At 36.2% G+C, this 20,588-nt stretch overlaps 1 protein-coding gene across 3 annotated transcripts; it reads left to right on the plus strand.

The window, feature by feature from the left end:
• The first annotated feature begins 586 nt into the window (after positions 1 to 586).
• LOC106078778 (uncharacterized) lies at positions 587 to 19,475 on the plus strand. Of its 3 annotated transcripts, none has more exons than XM_056043770.1 (9): positions 587 to 739; positions 2,100 to 2,237; positions 7,407 to 7,602; positions 7,992 to 8,077; positions 9,173 to 9,294; positions 10,522 to 10,663; positions 15,281 to 15,426; positions 18,255 to 18,393; positions 19,184 to 19,475. In XM_056043770.1, the coding sequence occupies exons 1-9, from the start codon at positions 703 to 705 to the stop codon at positions 19,447 to 19,449; spliced, it is 1,272 nt and encodes a 423-aa protein (XP_055899745.1). In that variant the 5' UTR covers positions 587 to 702; the 3' UTR covers positions 19,450 to 19,475. The 3 variants fall into 3 exon arrangements, with proteins under 3 accessions (XP_055899745.1, XP_055899743.1, XP_055899746.1); XM_056043768.1 differs by lacking the exon at positions 587 to 739 and adding an exon at positions 1,480 to 1,534; XM_056043771.1 differs by lacking the exons at positions 587 to 739; positions 7,407 to 7,602 and having other exon boundaries at positions 2,101 to 2,237.
• Positions 19,476 to 20,588: the final 1,113 nt, after the last annotated feature.

The raw sequence follows: 20,588 nt of genomic DNA on the forward strand, positions 1-20,588 counted from the left end.
TGATCTTTCCATTACGTGGTGTCCAAACTCTTGAGCCAAATTAAATTAAGTTCCCTCCATAATTTTTTTCTACCACATGCATACATTCATATATATAAGCTGCAAAGTTCTAGATTATTCATGAACACTTGTGTCTATGCTAGAAGAAAGATTTTAATATGTCGTAAAAACAGTCTTATTTGAATAGTAGGTTTGCATCTAAATTTTTAGTAGTTAGCTAGTGAAGGTGCTCGTGACAGCAAGGCTTTCACACATGGCGTAATTGGTGTCTTTCCAATGAAATGAGTTACAGCATTAAGGTCAGTGTAATAACTAATGCAATAAGATGCCTCTGGTGCATTTGTCTGTTTCGCTACCCTAACCATTTGACTTCAACCTTTTCTGGATGTCTTTGTACAAATATTTCTACTACATAAACTGTTCTTTTCTCTCTTGCACTTTTTTAACACGCACAAAATCCAGCTACTAACACCTATTTTGTTTGTAGTTTTCCAAGAAACATATTTTTGGAGCCAGGTCTGAACTCGTTGGTATGGAGACTCTTGGCTGTGCAACAACCATGTCACGTTGGATCGATTTTTTTTTATGTTTTTGTTTTAAACACTGGCCTTTGGTTTTCAAAGGGTTTGGGCTTAGCGCGTTGCGCACAGTTAACCCTCCAAATTTTCGTGCTCAGTTCCAGCTGTCTGGAAGCAACGAAGAATGTTATTGGCAGTACTTATGATAGGATTGGTCACATGTAAGTGATTCTAGTAAAAAAAAATACAATTGATTACTTTATGGTGTGATCTAATACAAATAATGCACTGTAGTTGAATGGAAGGGGGTTTTCTTAGTCTAGTGATTTTGAGTGAAAGATATTTCATGGTGCTGAATGTTTCTAGCATGCTCTCGGAATGTTTCAACTTTATCGTTCCGCACTTTTTTTAATAAAAAGTACACAAACAAACCGTTTCAAATATTTTAAAAACATTTCACGTTTTGGCATTTTGACGCGGTGACATTATGTTTCTGCCTTTGGCTAAGAATTAATTATCATGCAGTCACCATGTAAGTCTGATTGCACTGGGGCACTGTGTTGAGAAATCTGTTCTCTGATAACACGGACAAGGAAAGCAGCAGTTCGTTGCAGAGTTGCCCTGTCTCCCTACAGAGCTAGCTTACCATGCGTACCAGTTTCCTTTTCACTCAAATGGCCATTTTTGGGGTGTAGTATCGCGCAATAGTGAAGTAGATGGCTAACCGTTTCGTCGTTTTGCTGGCAGTGTCTACAGCGTGAATCGAAGTTGGGTTTAAATTTAGCAAAATAGGCTCCGATTGGACAGTGTCCCGTTCTGTACCTAGCAATTGTAACCTGTTCTTTCCTGTTGAACTCCCACCATTCGTACGAGTTAGAGAGACTAGAAGTTTTCCCAGAGCTTCCTGTCTGTGCTTTCGTTTTCCCAGTTCCGGTGCCACTTTTCCATTCGTCTACAATTGCCCGAGCCTGCTCCAATGTCTGTGGCAGGGTCCAGTTTGGTGCCGAGCTTGGCTAGTAAGTCAGCTTTCACGTTTCCTTCAATGCCTACATGTTCCGGTATGTACTGTAATGTTGTCCGAATGATTTGTTTTTTCTTGAAGGTGTCCCACGCTTGCCTGTGTTTTCGCCAGTGTTCCGGTAGTGTTCAAGAGTGTTCAATTGCCTATAGGCACGACAAAGAGACTGTAAATAGCACAATTGGACTGCACAAGATCTCGATCTAGATTGAATTGCACATTTCCATTTTTTTCGACAGTGGCGACATTATTAAAAAAAATGTTAGTGGAACTCTTATAGGAGCCATTACTGGAAGGACTACGCAGGCCGTAATGCCGTGGCAAGAATCAGGGTGCTCATACAGGTGTTATGACATGTCTGAGACATCTCTCTCGGGGTACTCATACAGGCATTGTGAAATTCTGTTACAGTTCTCTCAGGGTACTCATACAGGTGTGGGGACATGTCTGATACATCTCTCTCGGGGTACTCATACAGGTGTTATGACATGTCTGAGACATCTCTCTCGGGGTACTCATACAGGCATAATAATCTTTGCGTTTTCCATTTTTCCATTTTACAGTATATGACCCTGTGTACGGGACTACTTGTCAAAGTAACACTACCTGCGTAGCTACAAAGTACACTGTCGCAGAATGTAGTGCCACACAGACCTGCACTTGTGTATCTGGTTTTTTTCCAATCCGTACCGGATGCGGAAGTAAGTATTTTATATGTTTAGTAGATGTGAAAACGTGGCTTGCTAAGTATAGCTAGGTCCACTTGACGATTAAGGAGCATTAAAAACAGACTCGACACTGAAATTATAAATATTTTGGTATCGCCCAATAGTTCACTCCCTTCCTTCTCGTTACCTTCATTAATGAGCGTATGTCATTTATTTAGCTTTCCAAGAAGTAACAACGAAAACCAAATTTATTGATATGACTTGCTCTGGTCCAAATTGTCAGATGACCCTTGGACAGCAGCGTGACATTTCTTAGTAAAACGCATTACAAAGTCAACTACAAAGCTCTATTTTGTTTAATTTGAGCCCGAAATCTGAACAAACATGCGGAGTATGCTCAATCATGGCTCAATCATGGCTCAATCATGGCTCAATCGAAGCAGCATTGCCGAATCTGTTTTGGCGGAATGGTCGTTTAGGCACGGGACTTTTTGGCGCAAAATGTTTGATCTGGATTATACCTACATGGCACGTATCTCTATTTTTTGTACGTGTGTTTGTGTTCAAAAGTATTTTATGTGAAAAAAAAATTATTTGTGTTTATTAGTGATTAGATTGTGGATTTAATTTCGTTATTTCATGTAATTATTCTAATGATACTTAACATCATTATGTTGTGTGGTTTTTAATATTCTTCAAAAAACAGTCACAGATTTTCTGACATTTTTTAAAGTCCAATTTCATACACATAAAAATGACCTAACTTCTCTACCATTTTACATAGGATGATAATATAAGCTCAACTGCGATGGATTGGTTGGGTTAGAATCTATTTAGCTATTCCACCAATAGTTTTACACGCGGCTACATCAGAAAAACGCAACTACAATCATAAAACTAACATGTAAAAAAAAAAAGGGAAGTTCCCCTTTCAGACCTTGCGACCTATAGCGCAGATGATGTAAAAGTCACCTTTTTCTATAGCTGGCGGTTAACGTCATGTGGCCAGCTCAAGGACCAACCGCTTTTATTTGCTCCAACTAATGTAAGGTACCCATTAGAGTTAAAAATAAAGAAATTCAGTCTTCGCTGATATTGGAACCCGAGAACCATTGATTGGGAAGGCATACACTAACATATGGCCATCATATCAACCGAGAGCGTCGTATCGACGGCCTTACCTATACCAATATAATTAATCTGTAAACACATGATTATAAACAGTATTTTATATAACTAGCCCACAAATGATGAGGCTGCGTAGCCATGGGAAATACTGCATTCCTCATTAATCTTCCGACTCGAAAACAAGCCTTATTATTATTATGAAAAACGGTATTTCTTTTTCTCCCGACCCCCAAAACAAGGAACCACCCTCCCTTTCCGGCCATGACAAGCACCAAGCCATCCAACCGTATCTTTTGTTACGCTTCAATGCATGCCTCGACATGCGTCTAATCTATGCCATGTCTGGACACATTCTCAGCCTCGATGTCTCATGGCGTGATAGCTTTCTCAACCTCATGGATCTAATTTTGTGTGTGTTATTATTCTTTGAAATGACAAAGCTTGTATTAACTCACTCGGTCTGTCTGTCTTGTCTGTCTGTCCGATTGGATTCTTGTACGCTTTTTTTCTCCCATTTCCCATTCTGGGAGCAAGTTAAAATGTTTCATAATTATTCATTATCCTTCAACGCATGAATCAATTAAAAGATTTAAGGGGTTAATGAAGTGTTGTTAATTAATTAATGTAGTTTGGTATTTAAAAAGTTAAATAAATCGTACAGTATTGAGATATATGCTCTTGTGTTTTTTAATGTACAGTTCTTTCCGTTTTTAATTTCTTTTTTTTTTATATTTTGCTTTTTTATTAGCGGCCCACGAAAGGGAAAAAGACGCTATTAGATATGTGTGGAATTTCTGTCCGTCTGTCCGTCCGTCCCGTTTAGATCTCGTAAATTAGAAAAGATAGTGAAAATCTGACACCATAATATTTTAGAACAAAGTACTGATACAAAGACTACTTTTTTTTCTTTTCTGAAAGCGAAGCACAGATGGGGGTAGTAGTGTGAGTGTAGTCAGCCGACGCAAATCGCCCCAGGCCAGCGCTAGACGAGAGGTCAACCTTGACGAGTTACGACGGTCAGCCGAGACGAGTGTCAACACGGCGGTTCGGGAAGGATCGACGGCGGTCCGGGAAGGATCGACGTCGTGAACAGAACTCAGGAGTGTCACGAGAGTTGTAGTCATCTGACCACCTAGAAACGTCGAGCGGCGTACTGTCCGGTTCGAGAAGGCCAGTAGGGACCCTATATAAGAGCGGAGGTGTCGCAGTCAAAACGGTTCACGAGAGAAGGTTCACGACAGAAGGTTCACGGCAGGGGTTCAGAGCCCGGTTCACTACAGTCCGGTCGACTACAGCACAGTTCAGCGGTGTGGTTCTGTACGGAGCATTACGACGGTTCAGTGCGGAGTACTATCAAGTACAGTTGAGACGAACGGCGTCTTGATCTTGGTCTGTGATCGAGTCCGACACAACGAGCCTAGTGTGTGAAGTCAGTCCTGAACTGTTGAACCCAGTGCAAGCCCGGAACGAGACGGAGAGGCCAGTGCAAGAGTTGATACGGCGGAACGGTGTTATCGGAGAGATATTTGTACAGTGTACGTGTTGCCAATTGTACAGTATTGGCTGTTATTTATTCAACTATTAAAGAGTTACGTTACTTTGGAGCCCTGGGTTGTCAAGTTCTTTAAGTTGGTGGTGTATGGTGCAGTTTGCAGAGAGCCTGGATAGTGAGATTCGTAGCAATAGTAACAAACACGGGTGGCTCTTTAAAAGGGGGACCCAGTAAGGCCTTACTTAAATGAATGTTTCCTGTACTATTTCAATACCTCCTCTAGTATTACTGGTGTGTCTGCAGTATTAATTAAACGCTCTACTTCACGCCATATTTGTTGTTGCATATGTCTACTAGATCTGATAAGTAATATGACCACCACACATGTATATTTAGAAACAAACTCTGTCATAGCAGAAGAAATATTTATACATCATAATAAATATAGTTCACAATAAATTGGTACTTCAGCCATCAATGAGAATACTTGAAATAATTCACATAATTGTATGACATAATCCAAATAGAATTTCATATCATAGAAACATATGAGCTATATCTCGAACTTGTGACATAGATCTAGCATATAATTTTAGAGGTTTTGTGTGGTCTGTCTGTCCTTCCGTCCGTCCAGTTTAGATCTCGTAAACTAAAAAAGATAGTGAAAATCCGACATCATAATATTTTTGACCACTCAACGTTCTGATGTAACTGCTACTTTTTTCTTTTCTGAAAGTGAAAATTGTAATTTTTAAAATCAATAATGCAAGAAGTTTTTTTCATAAAAATACACCACTTTTACAACTACTCATTATTAATAGCAGCAAACACAGGAAGCTATTTATAAGGGGGATAGCTGCCTACTACATTTTTAACGCATTTAAGCTAATGGTTTTAGATTTTTTGTATTTTTTAAATATTTTTTTTTTACAATTGTATTGTTCAGTTAAGTAAGTACTGTCATACTAACTACTACATTTACAAAAAAAATGTTTACTTTTTTTTTAAGAGAAAAAATCTATTTAGTATGGTTGTAAAGGGGAACATAATTTTAAACATTAATTATTAAGTACTTTTTTCATATTATCGTGTAAGAGTGAAAGTCACACACCAAAGATGAAACACTTAACTAAAGGAATAATTTTATTTATGGAAATTTTTTTTCCCTTGAGGCTTTGAATAAGAGCTTGACAATTAGATAACCATTATATGACATCAGTTAGGCCAGGTTCAAATCTAACAAAAGCATATTTTTGTTGACACAAACTGTCTTTGTAACCTTGTTTTTATTAATGTTATATAGCTCAACTTTCATGCTAATAGCTTGCTCAGTGTGCTATGGTCCAATCACTTTTTGGACCTGTAGGAGGAGTGGGGAGATCTCTGATAGAATCTTTCCGTGCTGCCTTTAGGCGCTCAGCAAACATTTCAGATGTATTCGAAATCGAGCACTCCCTCCTTGATAGACAGCCAAGTGGCCTGGGCCACTAAGCCACACATTTTACTTCCAAAGACATTTTATTCTTTTTTTTTTGTTTGTTTAAGAATTGACTTGGACGTTCACTTTTTCTTTTTACTGACCTATCTTTTCACAAACCATACAAACAATACAGACAATACAAACCATACAAACAATACAGACCATACAAACCATACAAACAATACAGACAATACAAACCATACAAACAATACAAACCATACAAACAATACAGACAATACAAACCATACAAACAATACAGACAATACAAACCATACAAACAATACAGACAATACAAACCATACAAACAATACAGACAATACAGACAATACAAACAATACAGACCATACAAACAATACAGAAAATACAGACCATACAAAAAATACAGACAATACAAACCATACAAACAATACAGACAATACAAACCATACAAACAATACAGACAATACAAACCATACAAACATAACAGACAATACAAACCATACAAACAATACAGACAATACAAACCATACAAACAATACAGACCATACAAACAATACAGACAATACAGACCATACAAACAATACAGACAATACAAACCATACAAACAATACAGACAATACAAACCATACAAACAATACAGACAATAGAAACCATACAGACAATACAGACCATACAAACAATACAGACAATACAAACCATACAAACAATACAGACAATACAAACCATACAAACAATACAAACCATACAAACAATACAGACAATACAAACCATACAGACAATACAGACCATACAAACAATACAGACAATACAAACCATACAAACGATACAGACAATACAAACCATACAAACAATACAGACAATACAAACCATACAAACAATACAGACCATACAAACAATACAGACAATACAAACCATACAAACAATACAGACAATACAAACCATACAAACAATACAGACAATACAAACCATACAAACAATACAGACCATACAAACAATACAGACAATACAAACCATACAAACAATACAGACAATACAAACCATACAAACAATACAGACAATATAGACTACAAGAAAAATACAAAAAAACATATTGTAATACATGTAAATATAAATATTTCCTCAGAGAAATTTCCGCGACCAGATTTGTTTCTGTGGAATGATTACTATAGCAAGGAAGTGCTTGAGGGGAAAAGTGCAATACTGACCTGTGACACTTTTGCTCAATTCGTCGATTGGTATTATGATAATGGTGTTTTCATCACCACAGGCATCAACTACACGATTACATCGGCGTCCGCTGCCAATGTGGGAAAAATTAAGTAAACATGTAGTTTGATAGTAATGAGTATTTTTTACTGCTAGGGTATAGGTGATTGCATCGATTTACGTTACTCGGTTATTAAAAAATTTTATTTAATCAAAAGTTGTATCTATATGTAAATTAAAAATTAAGATCTTGTAAAAAAAAAGGTATGACAGTTGCATTTCTATTCCCTGCAAAGTTTACAATATTTAAATATTCATTTAAACTGTAAATTTTTAAAAGTACAACACAAACAAATAAAAGAAAAAGCTTCGACATTTTTTATTATTTTTTTTTTATAACTTTTAAACTATAAATTCAGTATAAATGAATTTTGATTTAATATGGATATATTATTGTAAAATAATAATTTCGGTATAAATAAACCTTTATTTATTTTGTCAGGTGCAAAGCAAAGCTTGGCTCTACAAGCAGTGATTTAGACTCGGATTTCAGTGCACCTTTGGAAATAAAACTTATACCCAAAGGAGGTAATGACACTTTTATAGAAAAATGTAACCCATGAGTCGATAACATTAGCAAAGCAATAAGAATTAACAATAAATAACTCTGTGATGTTACAGACAGATAGATAGATAGATAGACAGACACCAGACCTCAACTAGGAATGTGATGGAGGTTAATATTGTGCTGGCCACATATTCTAGCAAACTTTTGAATCAGACATAAATCCTTACTTGATATTATTGTCCCTCTTCAACATACTATGCATTTCTCTTTGTTGTGTGTTGAAAAGTTGATAAACTACTGAGTTCTTTATCAAGCCATTGATCAATTGAAAGATTTTTTTCCTTTTATAAGATGAAAGTTTAAGTACTTCACAAACTCATAACAAAAAAAAAAGATTTTAAGAAAAAGAAAACATTTCATTAGCGTTCACTGTGCGGTGTCTGAGCGGTAAAGCGCTTGGCTTCCGAACCGGGGACCGGGGTTCGAATCCTGGTGAAGACTGGGATTTTTAATTTCGGGATCCTCGGGCGCCTCTGAGTCCACCCAACTCTAATGGGTACCTGACATTAGTAAGGGAAAAGTAAAGGCGGTTGGTCGTTGTGCTGGCCACATGACACCCTTGTTAACCGTAGGCCACAGAAACAGATGACCTTTTTTACATCATCTGCGCTATAGACCACAAGGTCTGAACTTTACTTTTTTTTATTTTTTTTAGCGTTCACTTTCATTAGTGTTCAAGACAGTCTTTTAAGTATGTCCCCTGTCTCCATAAATTTGGCCTGAGCCTTGTGGCCCATGTATCTCGTCACGACACAGCATACAACGACACTTGTTCACCTTCATCTTCCTTCACCTATCTCTTAGTCTGTTCAATCATTTGGTCACCACACAAGATCTGTCAAACGTCTTGCTCCATTCCTCTCTATTGAAGAGATTTTTTTCAAGTTATAAACTTAGAAAGTAACACAAAGTTTGTTTCTTTGTTTTGTCTTAGAAAAGGCTTTGATACTTTTATATTTAGTGTTAATAAAGTTGATGGACTTACAAAATGATAAATTTGATTGTAAGATAAATTGTGTCTCTACTTTATTTCTAAAACAAATGATTAATAACAGGAACAATAACTGTGACGCCTGTGTTTCAAGCCTTACCAACCAGCTTGTTTGCTGGTAAAAAAGCTACTTTGACCTGCTCCAACATACCTATGGGCTACGATACAGCTAAGATCAAATATATGGTAACTCAGTTACATTTAGATACATCTTTGTAAATTTGCGCGAATGCAGTTCTTGAAAATAATACATTGTCTTTGAAATAGGATATTATCATTTAGAATAGTAAAGTGTCATTTGGAATAGGACATTGCCATTGCGCATAGGACATTGCCCTTGGGAACTAGAAGTTTGCCATGGGGAACAAGGACTGGCAACGTATACCTCGATAAGGCTTACGTATTTATAGGAAACGACGGTTAACCGTCAGCTAGGTCTACACCAGTGGTTTTCAATTGGGGTGAAAATACCCCCCCCCCAGTTCGATTTCATTAAAATGGGGGAAGGGGGTTGGAAGACACATGCAGTAGGGGGGCGCTGGGCCCGGGTATGCTTAGTATGCCTTCCTGCCTCATAGTGACTCCCAAGTGGAAACGGTCGTAAAAGAAAACAATTAGGCCAAATGGGTAGCCAAACAAGGGGGAGGGGGGGGCTGGGTGCTAACGGTTCGATTGTGGGGCGCGCAGAGATAGAAAAAGAAGCTGAAACAAAACGAATAAAAATGTCTTCAAAGTTTGCGCTGGCGAAGTCAAGATACTAAAGCTTGTCTTCGAGTCCAAAGATTAATTAGGAATGCAGTGTTTCCCTTAGATACGTAGCCCCAGATGTGACCTACATATTTTGCTTGGATAAACAGGGTTAGTCAAGAGCAAAATAAACTCTCGAACATTCAAACAATATTTTAAAAAATTATAACAGACGTTGGTAAAGTAGCCTTTTACAAAGATGCAGAGCTTATTGGGAAAAAAAGCATAATGTTGTAAAAACATTGATACATCCAACTTTATGAACTGTCATGTCTATATTGATGCATCAAGATCCCAATAAGGTTCTGAGTATTATCACTATGTGACACTTTGATTCACAGACGGATTTATGAAATGACCAGCGATATGAAGCAATAACATATAAGAAATTTTCTAATTTGATGTATACTTTTTCTTTTCTCTTGTTTGTTTGTTTTTTTATGATATTTTCATGATGTTAATGAGAAAACTTTTCTGCGAAACAAAAGGTAAATCTAGTTAAACTTTTGTAAAGTCTTTGATTTGTAAATAATGAATTGAGTACCTTATGCAAATAGTGGTCTATGATCAATGGTTGGATGCTACATGTGTAAGTATATTACATGCAAATACAAGTTCGATGTGATGTCTTTTAAAAGTCTTTTGTTTGTTTGTTTATTTAAATAGTTATCTAATGGAACTGAAGTAACATCTCCTTTGACAATGACTAGTGACCTAGCAAAGGAAAATGTTAAATGCATTTTAACTGACACTTCAGCGCACTCTGGAAATAAAGAAAGTAGCCTTGACACGTTGCCGTTAATGACCAGTAAGTAGGCCTACTATTAGATAGTCAGTAGTGTACATGGGGGCGCCTGGCGACAGGGACAAGTCCCTCTGTTTCCCAATAGTGTAAGTAATTCCTAGTTACATAAGAATAGTGACCAATACAAATATTTCTAATAATAGTTAAGTTAACGAACTGTATGATACTAGCCTTAGCCTACGGCTACGCTCGTTGAAATGTTCCAAAGCTTTATACAAGCCATTGACCACTCCCTTTTTTATTAACTTTTAATAATAATAGAAAGGACCACATAAGTATAATATGTGTTACGTTGAATTAGACCGTCTATTAAATTCGAGTATCACTTCCCAACCCCTTGTGCCCAAGGACCCAATAGTCGGCCTTAATAATAGTCTCAGATTGTTTTTCTGATTTTCAGTTCATTATTTAAAATATTTGATAGGCTCTGTGGTACTTTTTGACCGGGGACCTTTTCCTTATTACATGCTGCGAATTCACACATAATATTTTAGCTGGAAACTCCTTTTTTTTCATTTTCAATAAAACTTTCTTTTTGTTTTTAATTCTCTTTTTGGGCCCGTGAAGTATATAAGTTAGTATATGTTACTTGTTATTAGAACGGCTCTCTTTCAAAAGTCAAACAGACATACTCACTTCTAGTCAAGTTTAATATCACTTTTTCTTAAACCCCACCCCCTCCTATTTTAACGCTACCCTAATAATTTCGGACTACGGTTTCTAGCATTTTACGTTGAATTCTTCCCCTTCTTCTTCTAGCCAGCTTTTTGCTGCTGAGCTGTGAGCTCTTTTGCAGACTGTGCCAAGGAAAAATAGTATGCTGTTTTCTTCAGTTGTTGAGCACTGCCACACAGAGTGTTGGTTATGTTGGGCTGTAGTGGAAGTGGGGTCTGCCTAAGGTGGATTAGGAAGGGGCATTCCAAGAGGTTCCAAAGGACTGTCAAAGCCAGTGGGGATAAGCTCCCACTTTCCAAGAAATGTTCCCATGGCTTGCGTCTCTAAATGCCTCTGACAGTCAAATCCAGCTCCTGGCCTTCGCGTGTGATTTTCCCAAAAATCCGGCGGAACCTGTTCTTACAAACTGACAGGAGAAGGGATGAAAGGCGGAACACTGGCGCCTCAAAATCAGTTTAGCTTCGTGTTGATGGGCCCGCTTATATCGACCTCCCATATATAAAAACCTATTTCTTGCTTAAGCAATCTTTCTTATCAATCGTAAGCATCACTTTCTCAGCTCCCCCACCCTCAGACTCCTAGAAAAAACAATTCTGCATACACTAAATGAATTTGTTTCTTCGGCATCTTAATTCAGTATTGAAGTATTATATAGGGTCTATGTTGCTTTTCGGTTGGACACCTTTTCTGTTTTCAGTCTGGCGTCATAACGTAATGTTATTTTACCTACATTTCATTTTTTTCTTTTTACTCACAAAATAAACACGCATTCAGTCAAAAACTGCTTTATAAAAACATGCAAGCTGTCCCTGTCTTCACTGACAAAAAAATATTGTTTTTATGCAATGTCTACAAAGGCAAGTTACGCATCAGATTGTATTATTTGCAATGTACACAAACACAAAAAGAGAAGTTTTTTTAAAATGGCATTGTTTTCGATTCCGAAGATTAAGGATAAGTGCATAGTTTCACGTGACTATGCAAACCCAGTTGCTACCTGTATGTTTTATTATTTTCCCCCAACTCGTGCAGACAATGCCGTTGTCAGATGGCGGTCTATTTAAGTTTTCTTTTTCTCTTCTGCGCCTGTCTTCAATACTATTGATAACCTAAACGTCGAATTGCATCAAATCACCTACTTATAACTTTATCTTAAATCCTCTCTAAATTTTCACTTGTGCAACCCGCATTGGCGCCATATTTAGGATTTAAGTCACGTATTTACGAATAGCTCTCATCTTGTCTAGATCTACACCAAGTATTTATCCTACTCACTGATTCTACGAAATAAAGCCGTTGTAAAGAATTATATTTGCGATCGGCAGCCAGTCTAGGAGAGGGGCGGACTGGACTCCACAGCCTTGGTCGGCAGCAAGTCTAGGAGAGGGGCGGACTGGACTCCACAGCCTTGGTCGGCAGCAAGTCTAGGAGATGGGCGGACTGGACTCAACAGCCTTAGTCGGCAACCAGTTTAGGAGAGGGGCCGGACTGGACTCAACAGCCTTAGTCGGCAGCCAGTCTAGGAGATGGAAACTCCAACGTGAAACCTACAGCCGTCTCCGACTACTGAGCCACACTGTGGTTGGCATCAGGCCTAAAGAGTGGTTTTGGGTCTGTTCAATCCATATTCAACTATAAAAAATACCTAGCACTAGCGCAGGCTGGATGCTTTGCAGTGTACCACGTAATGGCGAGTTGCCCCCGAGTAAAAAAAAAAAAGAAAAGAAAAAGTTTAAATAGTGCTTAGTAACGTAAGGAAGTATAACCTTGTACTTTTCGATATGTCAGCTTGTTTTTAAAAAATTGGATTGTAATTGCGAATAAAAATCGCTTTGGGGAGATTACGCCTTTGGGGCTTTGATCATGAAAATGTTTTAGCTGTTTAGAATTTGTTCTATGTAATCTATGCTGTAAGTAATAAGAGGTTAATTTTGTTGTTCGTCCACCGCAAGGGAAGGAATAGTGATAGGTGAGTGGTGAGTGTGTCGAGACTTTTGCGCGTATAACGTTTGCTGTAGCTGTAGCAAATAGTTGTATCAAAGAGGTGTACCAAGTAGCGGTAGCAAGTAGCTGTAGCAAGTAGAGTTGGTAAAATGACTTGTTGTAGCAAGATAGTTTTCTAATCAAGGGGAAGTCATATAATACAAAAGTTATTGTCTATTAAGTTGATGAAACAAGTAGTGGGCTTTGCGATACGACCATGTTACAAGTGAACCAGAAAGTTCACGATGTAGATATACTGTTGTCAATAAAAGTGATCTGGGCAAATTATATTCGTCTATTACCTTCATGGACGTTGGATTTGTGTCATGTGAATAAACATCTGATTGTATCACGTTCGCAAGTAGTTCCTGTCATTGTGTTAGTCCAGTCTCAAGACAGTAGGCCTAATATTGTGTTTGAATCATAGGCCTACAAGATACAAGCATCCAACAAAATTATTGCTATGATAGTCACTATGTCATTAGTAAGGTTCCATTTTCAGACCTTGTGGTCTATAGGGCAGATGATGTAAAGGTCATCCGTATCTGTGGCCTACGGTTAACGAGGGTGTCATGTGGCCAGCACAACGACCAACCGCCTTTACTTTTCCCCAACCAACATCAGGTACCCATTAGAGCTGGGTGAACTCAGAGGCGCCCGAAGATCCTAAGTTAAAAATCCTTTCTTCACCAGGATTCGAACCCCGGACCCCGGTTCGGTAGCCAAGCGCTTTGCCGCTCAGCCATCGCGCCTCTCACTATGTCATTGACAGTATGTTAATACATGCTCTAGCAGCCTCTGTGTGGAATGATTCATTTTAAAAGCTCTTTTGTTATGTTACTTATTAGAAGTTAGTTAAAAACATTGATGTTTCCATATTGCCTCCTCGACATTATTTCGTGTTCTTTGTTATACAATACAAATCACCCACATCTTCCACTCTTTCAACATACTCTTTTTAGTTTCTCTTAAATCACCTCCGAATTTCTCAATACCGTTTTCTTTTTTTATTACCGCATTTATTTATTTTTCGCTCTAAATAATGCAAACTGGATCTTGAAAATCGAAAACTAAACAAAAAGAATAGTATTGTGATTAAAATTAATTTTGAAAATACTCAAAATAAACTTCATATGTAGCTGATTTTAAGTTTTCATTTTTATTACATTACATTTTCATTATTATATCAACTCACTCTGTCTGTCTGTCTGTCTGGTCAAAAGTTTGTAGGCCTACACGTTATTTCTCCCACATCCAATCTCGGATCAAGTTGAAGTTTCGCAAAATTATTATTTTTACTTGACAACACAAGAATCAATTTTAAAAAGTAACTAATTAGTTAATTAACTATGGGTTTAAATTATTTTGTTTGGTATGTCAAACAAGAGAAAAAAATAGTGCTTGATTGAAGTGGTGGTGGTGCCGTGGTGGTGGTGGTGGTGGTGGTGTAAGCTGAATTAGTCCTTTTATAGTCGTAGTCATATGAGGCTTAGTGAACACAAATACAAATAGAAAACAATGGATAACTCTACAATCTTCCGTGTTTCTAGACTCTTCGCTAGCAGAGTGATTATCGCGTTGACCTGAGAATGCTTTAGCCCACAAGCTCGAATTCAGGTCGTTCCCTTTTTTTTTTTAAATACATGTGTATTTACCCAGATCACCCAGACACCCATTGCTAATTGGTCCAAACAAGTGATAGGATCATAGCGTATTGAGAAAACTAAAATCGTAAAATTGCTCAAAAAAACAAAAATAATTATTTAAAAATATATTTCTAATTGCACAATTTTTTTACTGTTATTCTAGATCTAGATTACAAAATTTAATGACATGACTGATCCAAACTAATTGATACACTTTATATATGCTTTGTTTTGTTGTTGTTTTTTGTTGTTGTTGTTGTTTTTTGTTTGTTATTTTATTTTATTTTTTTTAAATATTTTGCTTATTAAATTTCAGCCACCATTATCTACGTGTTTGTATATGGTAATGTTGGTGAAGGATTTATTTACTCAGCGGATGAAGCTATCATGTTGACTTGTCAGACTACCCCTGATCCTTTGTTTTTGGACACAGAATCTACATCAATTACTTACCAATGGCTGGTAAGATAGTTGCTTTAATGTGTATTAATGTGTTGTAGCAGGTTAAGGTCCAAACTTTTACTTGTGACCCTCCCCCTAAACAAAAATTACTCGTATGATTTTTTTAGTTTCAGAAATGCAGGCGTCTACAATGCACATTTTCTCATAGTAACAAGAGTTTATGTTAAAAAGAGTTGTATTAAAAATGGACTGAAACGGACCAATACGCATGTCAAATTTAGCCTAATTATAGGAGGCTTCACTGGCCAGTATCATTGTCATAGCACGAATGTAGTTCATGCCAACTTACCTTATTTTTAGACAGTTTGGATAACATCGAAATTGGATAAAATACAAATGTATTTAGATCATGTATTTATTTCTTGTTTTCAATAGTAAGCCAGTTGGAGATATTGAGGTCAAAACAATAAAGAGTGATAATAAATCAGTTGCAGAAATTTTAAGATGCTTAAAGAATCTTAGAGAATTGAATTGAAATATTGCAGACGTTTTAGACTGGTGTAACAAGATGATTCTGGAAAGTATCGTGTTTAGAGGAAGATCTTATTTGAAAGAAATAGTCGAGTTCTGTGCAGTGATCCAGTGAAGTCCATCCTATACATTTACTGTGCTTATTCCTCTGAGTCCTTTTACTTTTTACTGTTCCAATATTCAAATCGTAACTTCCATTTTTTAATCCAACATTCAATAGTTATTAAAAGCAAATAAAGCGCTTTATAAGTTGTATAAGGAGGGTATTGCCTGTAAAAAAAAAAAGAATGTTTTAAAATATTTTTTGTTTCATAGTTACACGTATAAATCGGTACGCGACAATTGGGTGCCGCCGCTGTGGCACCAACATTTTGGCTTGGACCATTTTAGCGCAACAATTTCTGATGTTAACTCAGAAAACACAAAAATATATTACAAACTTTGTTGTTGTTTTTTTTTCTTTTTTATCCCCGCATTTAATCAAGCTCTTACCAAGTGATGTATCAAATGAGATTTTCACTTTTTTTCCCCGAGCCGTAGTCATAATTTTTATTTATTTCATTTAAAATTGCAGCTTTGCGATTGACTCATCTAAATGCAGTGTTTCCAAAAAATTTTGACATATGTGTACCCATTCTATAATTTTCGTAATGTTGAGTAGGCCTACCCCTCGACCAAAGAAGAGGATTTATTTTAATAACAATTTTTATTTTTGGTAGATAAACAAATAAATAATAAAATATAAATAAACGTTATATTATAAATGATATTGATTTAGATATATAAGAAGGATGAAACTGAGATGACAGATCATCATAATTTGGTTCCCTGGTTGTTAATTTTAGTATGGGATCCGATTATAAATGTTCCTTTTTTTTACCTAATTAATGTTTTGGCATGGACGCTGTGTTAATCTTAAACGAATATACTACCCATTCATTTTTTTTTAAATCAGGAAAATAATTTTGTTCAAGTCCATTTGCAAACTCTCCAAATGTTGCGTTATGCATGTCAGAGTATCAGCATTATATTCAAATGTCAAACACATAAACACACGATGGGAGGAGGGAAGCGTGTCTTACCGACTCTTATTTGCATAAATTTAGTTTTGCGAAGGCAGCTTTCAATTTAACTTGAACTTGAAACAATGAAATTTCTTTGGCTTGTAATGTACAATGAGGCACTATAAAACAGTGACTATATCTACATCTCCAGTCATGCAATCATTTTCTCAGCTCTAATTTATCATTAGGAAAAATTGAAGCATGTGTCAAGGTTCAAATAATTGATTTCGAAATTTTACTTGTGTGTAATGTCAAAGTTCAAATAATTAATTTCGAAATTTTACTCCTGTGTCAAAGTTCAAATAATTAATTTCGAAATTTTACTCGTGTGTCAAAGTTCAAATAATTGATTTCGAAATTTTACTCGAGACAGCCAATAAGCATCGGCATGAAAATGAAGCTATTACTTCTTCCCATTTCTTCACATATTTGCATAAACAGTCGTGCATTCACTCTTTCGGTTGTTTCGTACCATAACTGGCTATTTTACATGTTGCTAAAGACTCTCTGTATATGTAAGAAGGTGTGGGTATGAAATTTAGAATTCAACATTTTGAATTCTTGCAACTATCTTTTATTACTTCCGACTGTGCTTTTGGCTCCATCTGTGCTTAACTCTTTCTCTCCTTAATTATTTACTCGTTTTGATAGTAGTATTCGTTTTGCTCATTTGTATTTTTGATATGATAAAATTTTAACAACTTGTTTGTTTGTAATCAGAAAGTGTTATATTTGGTATTGGATTGTAGGAGAAAGCACGCTCTTTTTACACAACGCAAATTCAAGTTTATAAAACCGAAATCCATTTAGTTTAATGGGGGTCAAATCAACGTTGGCATCGTCAATTAGGAGCGAAAGAGTTAAGTTAAGTACATCTGATTCAATCCATGTTGTTCTCTCGCAAAAAGGCATTCCTAGCATTCAAGATTTTCTTCTCCTCTTGTTTTTCCTATTAAATGCTGTCAAAATTATAATAATAACGCCAGAATAGTTGCACAATTTGGCAATATCAGTGGACTCATCGACTTGCTATGTGTAATAACGGTTTTGAAAACTATCAGATAAATGTAATAAAATCTTTCAATGATTCATCGATGGACATGGACTGTATTTTGTTAGCGAGGAATGTTGTTTAAAGCTGTTTCAAAGCGCTTTATGGCTATTTGACAGTCACTGTGTGAGGGGAAAGCTCTCGTTGCCTTTCTTTACGCCGAAAATGTGTTGTTTTTTTTTTACGTCAAATCTTATTTATAAAAACTCTCGATTTTTAAAAGTGTGTATTTTTAATTTCAGAATAATGGCACGGTGGTCCAGAACTCTGCGTCAGCTACGTACAGTGTACCACAGACTGAAGGAATCTATTTGATTGCTTGTAGTGCCACTTACAACGGATCTACATTCGAATCCACCTCTAAGATGAAGATAAACAGAAGTGGGTCTCCAGTAACTGAAATAGCCTTACCCTTGTAGTTAAATCGAGCCTGCTATTTCCAACAAGATAACTTGAACCTTGATAATGCGCCTTTCTCTGTGCATTCTATTTACCACAGGCTCTCCCCCTTCCTCACTTTCTACTTTCCTCACAAAAACAAATATTTTGCTTTGACATTTTGGTGATTTTTTCAATTAACATTAACACCCTGATTCTTTGAACAATTCAGTTAACTCCTGTTCAGTACTTTCATTACACTATAGTGAATAATAATAATAATAATAATAATAATAATCTTTATTGTCCGTAAGGAAATTTGTCTTAAATTTGTGCATTACACCTAATTGTTGGCTTTCAAATACATTGTGGGTAGATATTGGATCAAAAAAGACTTTAATTTGGAAATAACCGAAAGCGACAGTCCTTTCAAGAAAGCGATAGTCAATGAAGTTGTGACTTGAATAGAGGTATTATAAAAACATTTTGTCTTCCAGGCAGCCAATAAAATATCCTTTCTGAAATAGCTTCTGAAATGTATTAACTGCACATTCAAAAAGTTTCTACCTACCGTACACACACCCAGTAATTTGATCTGTAAATAATACTACATGTAAAAGATCTGTAACTTTCTTTTTTTTTTTCATGTTATACTTCGATCTTGTTATTCCGAGGAATCGACTTTATGAAGGAGAGGTCATTAATATGTATCCACGGTGTTTTTGTATGCTATATGTTTTGTTATTTAACAACATCTAGCCTGTATATAAATTATTCATGTTTACACTTTCAGGTGCTTCTGTAGTCAAACCCACTATCATAGCGAACCCTGTAACTCCAGAGTTTGGAAGTCGTCTGACCCTAGCCTGTGGCACCAATTATACAGACGGATATTACAGCTGGAAGATAGGTACAGAATACATTGCCCAACAGTTTGACCACACCATACAGCTGGACAGTCTGACAACCAGTGATGCAGGAAATTACGTGTGCAACGTCACCAGAAATATGGTCACCATGACCTCTGACGTCTTCACCATCTCTATCCCAAGTAAATAGTTTACATTTATCTATTGACATAGGACAAGCTAGACCAGCGGTTCTCAACCTTTTATGCTCGGCGACCCCTTTTTACAATGCCCCACTTAGCCGCGACCCCCCCCCCCCCTGCAAACACACACAGCAATAGAAGAATAGACAATAACAATCCATTTTTCAATGGTTTTGGCGACCCCTGGCAATTCGTCAATCGACCCACAGGTTGAGAGTCCCTGAGCTAGACCGTTTTACTTGTATGCTAAATATAGCAGCTAACAAGAGTAATAAATAACATGCAGCAAGATGCTTTAAGTTAAAATAGAAGACGCATGTTTGTATACGACTAGATTGGTGGCGACATTTTTTTAAATCTTATTTTATTCACAATAAATTTCCATTGAAATTATTCAAGAAACTAGTTGTCATGTAATCAAAGAAAGAAAGAAAAGATTAGAGATCTAGATAGATAGATAGATAGATAGATAGATAGATAGATTAGATAGATAGATAGATAGATAGATAGATAGATAGATAGATAGATAGATAGATAGATAAATAGATAGATAGATAGATAGATAGATAGATAGATAGATAGATAGATAGATAGATAGATAGATAGATAGATATCTAAGGTTTGTCTTTCCAGATGGTCACGTGATTACTATGGGTTCAGCACTGGTCTTTGAGCTGATGTTCTTGATATCAAGGCTTTTGGTCTAAATCTACAATGAAGATAATCTCAACCTAATATCACAATTATAATAATAATTTGTTGAACTTAAACTTATCCTACACGTATAGCTAAAGTATATGTCATAATTATAAAAGGTAAAAATGTAAAATAAACAACATTCTATATTTATACATTTATGCATGCATATTATATCATATTATTATTATAATTATCATTATTATCTGATATTGTGATGTTGGAGATCTACAATGTTGGTTGATTGTAGCTTTATTTTGATTATAAACTGTATGCCTACTTGTATTCCTATTTTATTTAGAATTTAGTTTTCACTAAATTAAATCTTTTTTATCTGCGTATAATAAAACCCAAAAATATAAATATTGTGAAAAAATAAATAATCATAATGTATTTTGATAATGAAGTAGAATTGTGTGTTGAATAGTGTGACATTGTGCGCATGCCAAGG

The sequence above is a fragment of the Biomphalaria glabrata genome, chromosome 10, assembly GCF_947242115.1.
Source record: "Biomphalaria glabrata chromosome 10, xgBioGlab47.1, whole genome shotgun sequence".
NCBI lineage: Eukaryota > Metazoa > Mollusca > Gastropoda > Planorbidae > Biomphalaria > Biomphalaria glabrata.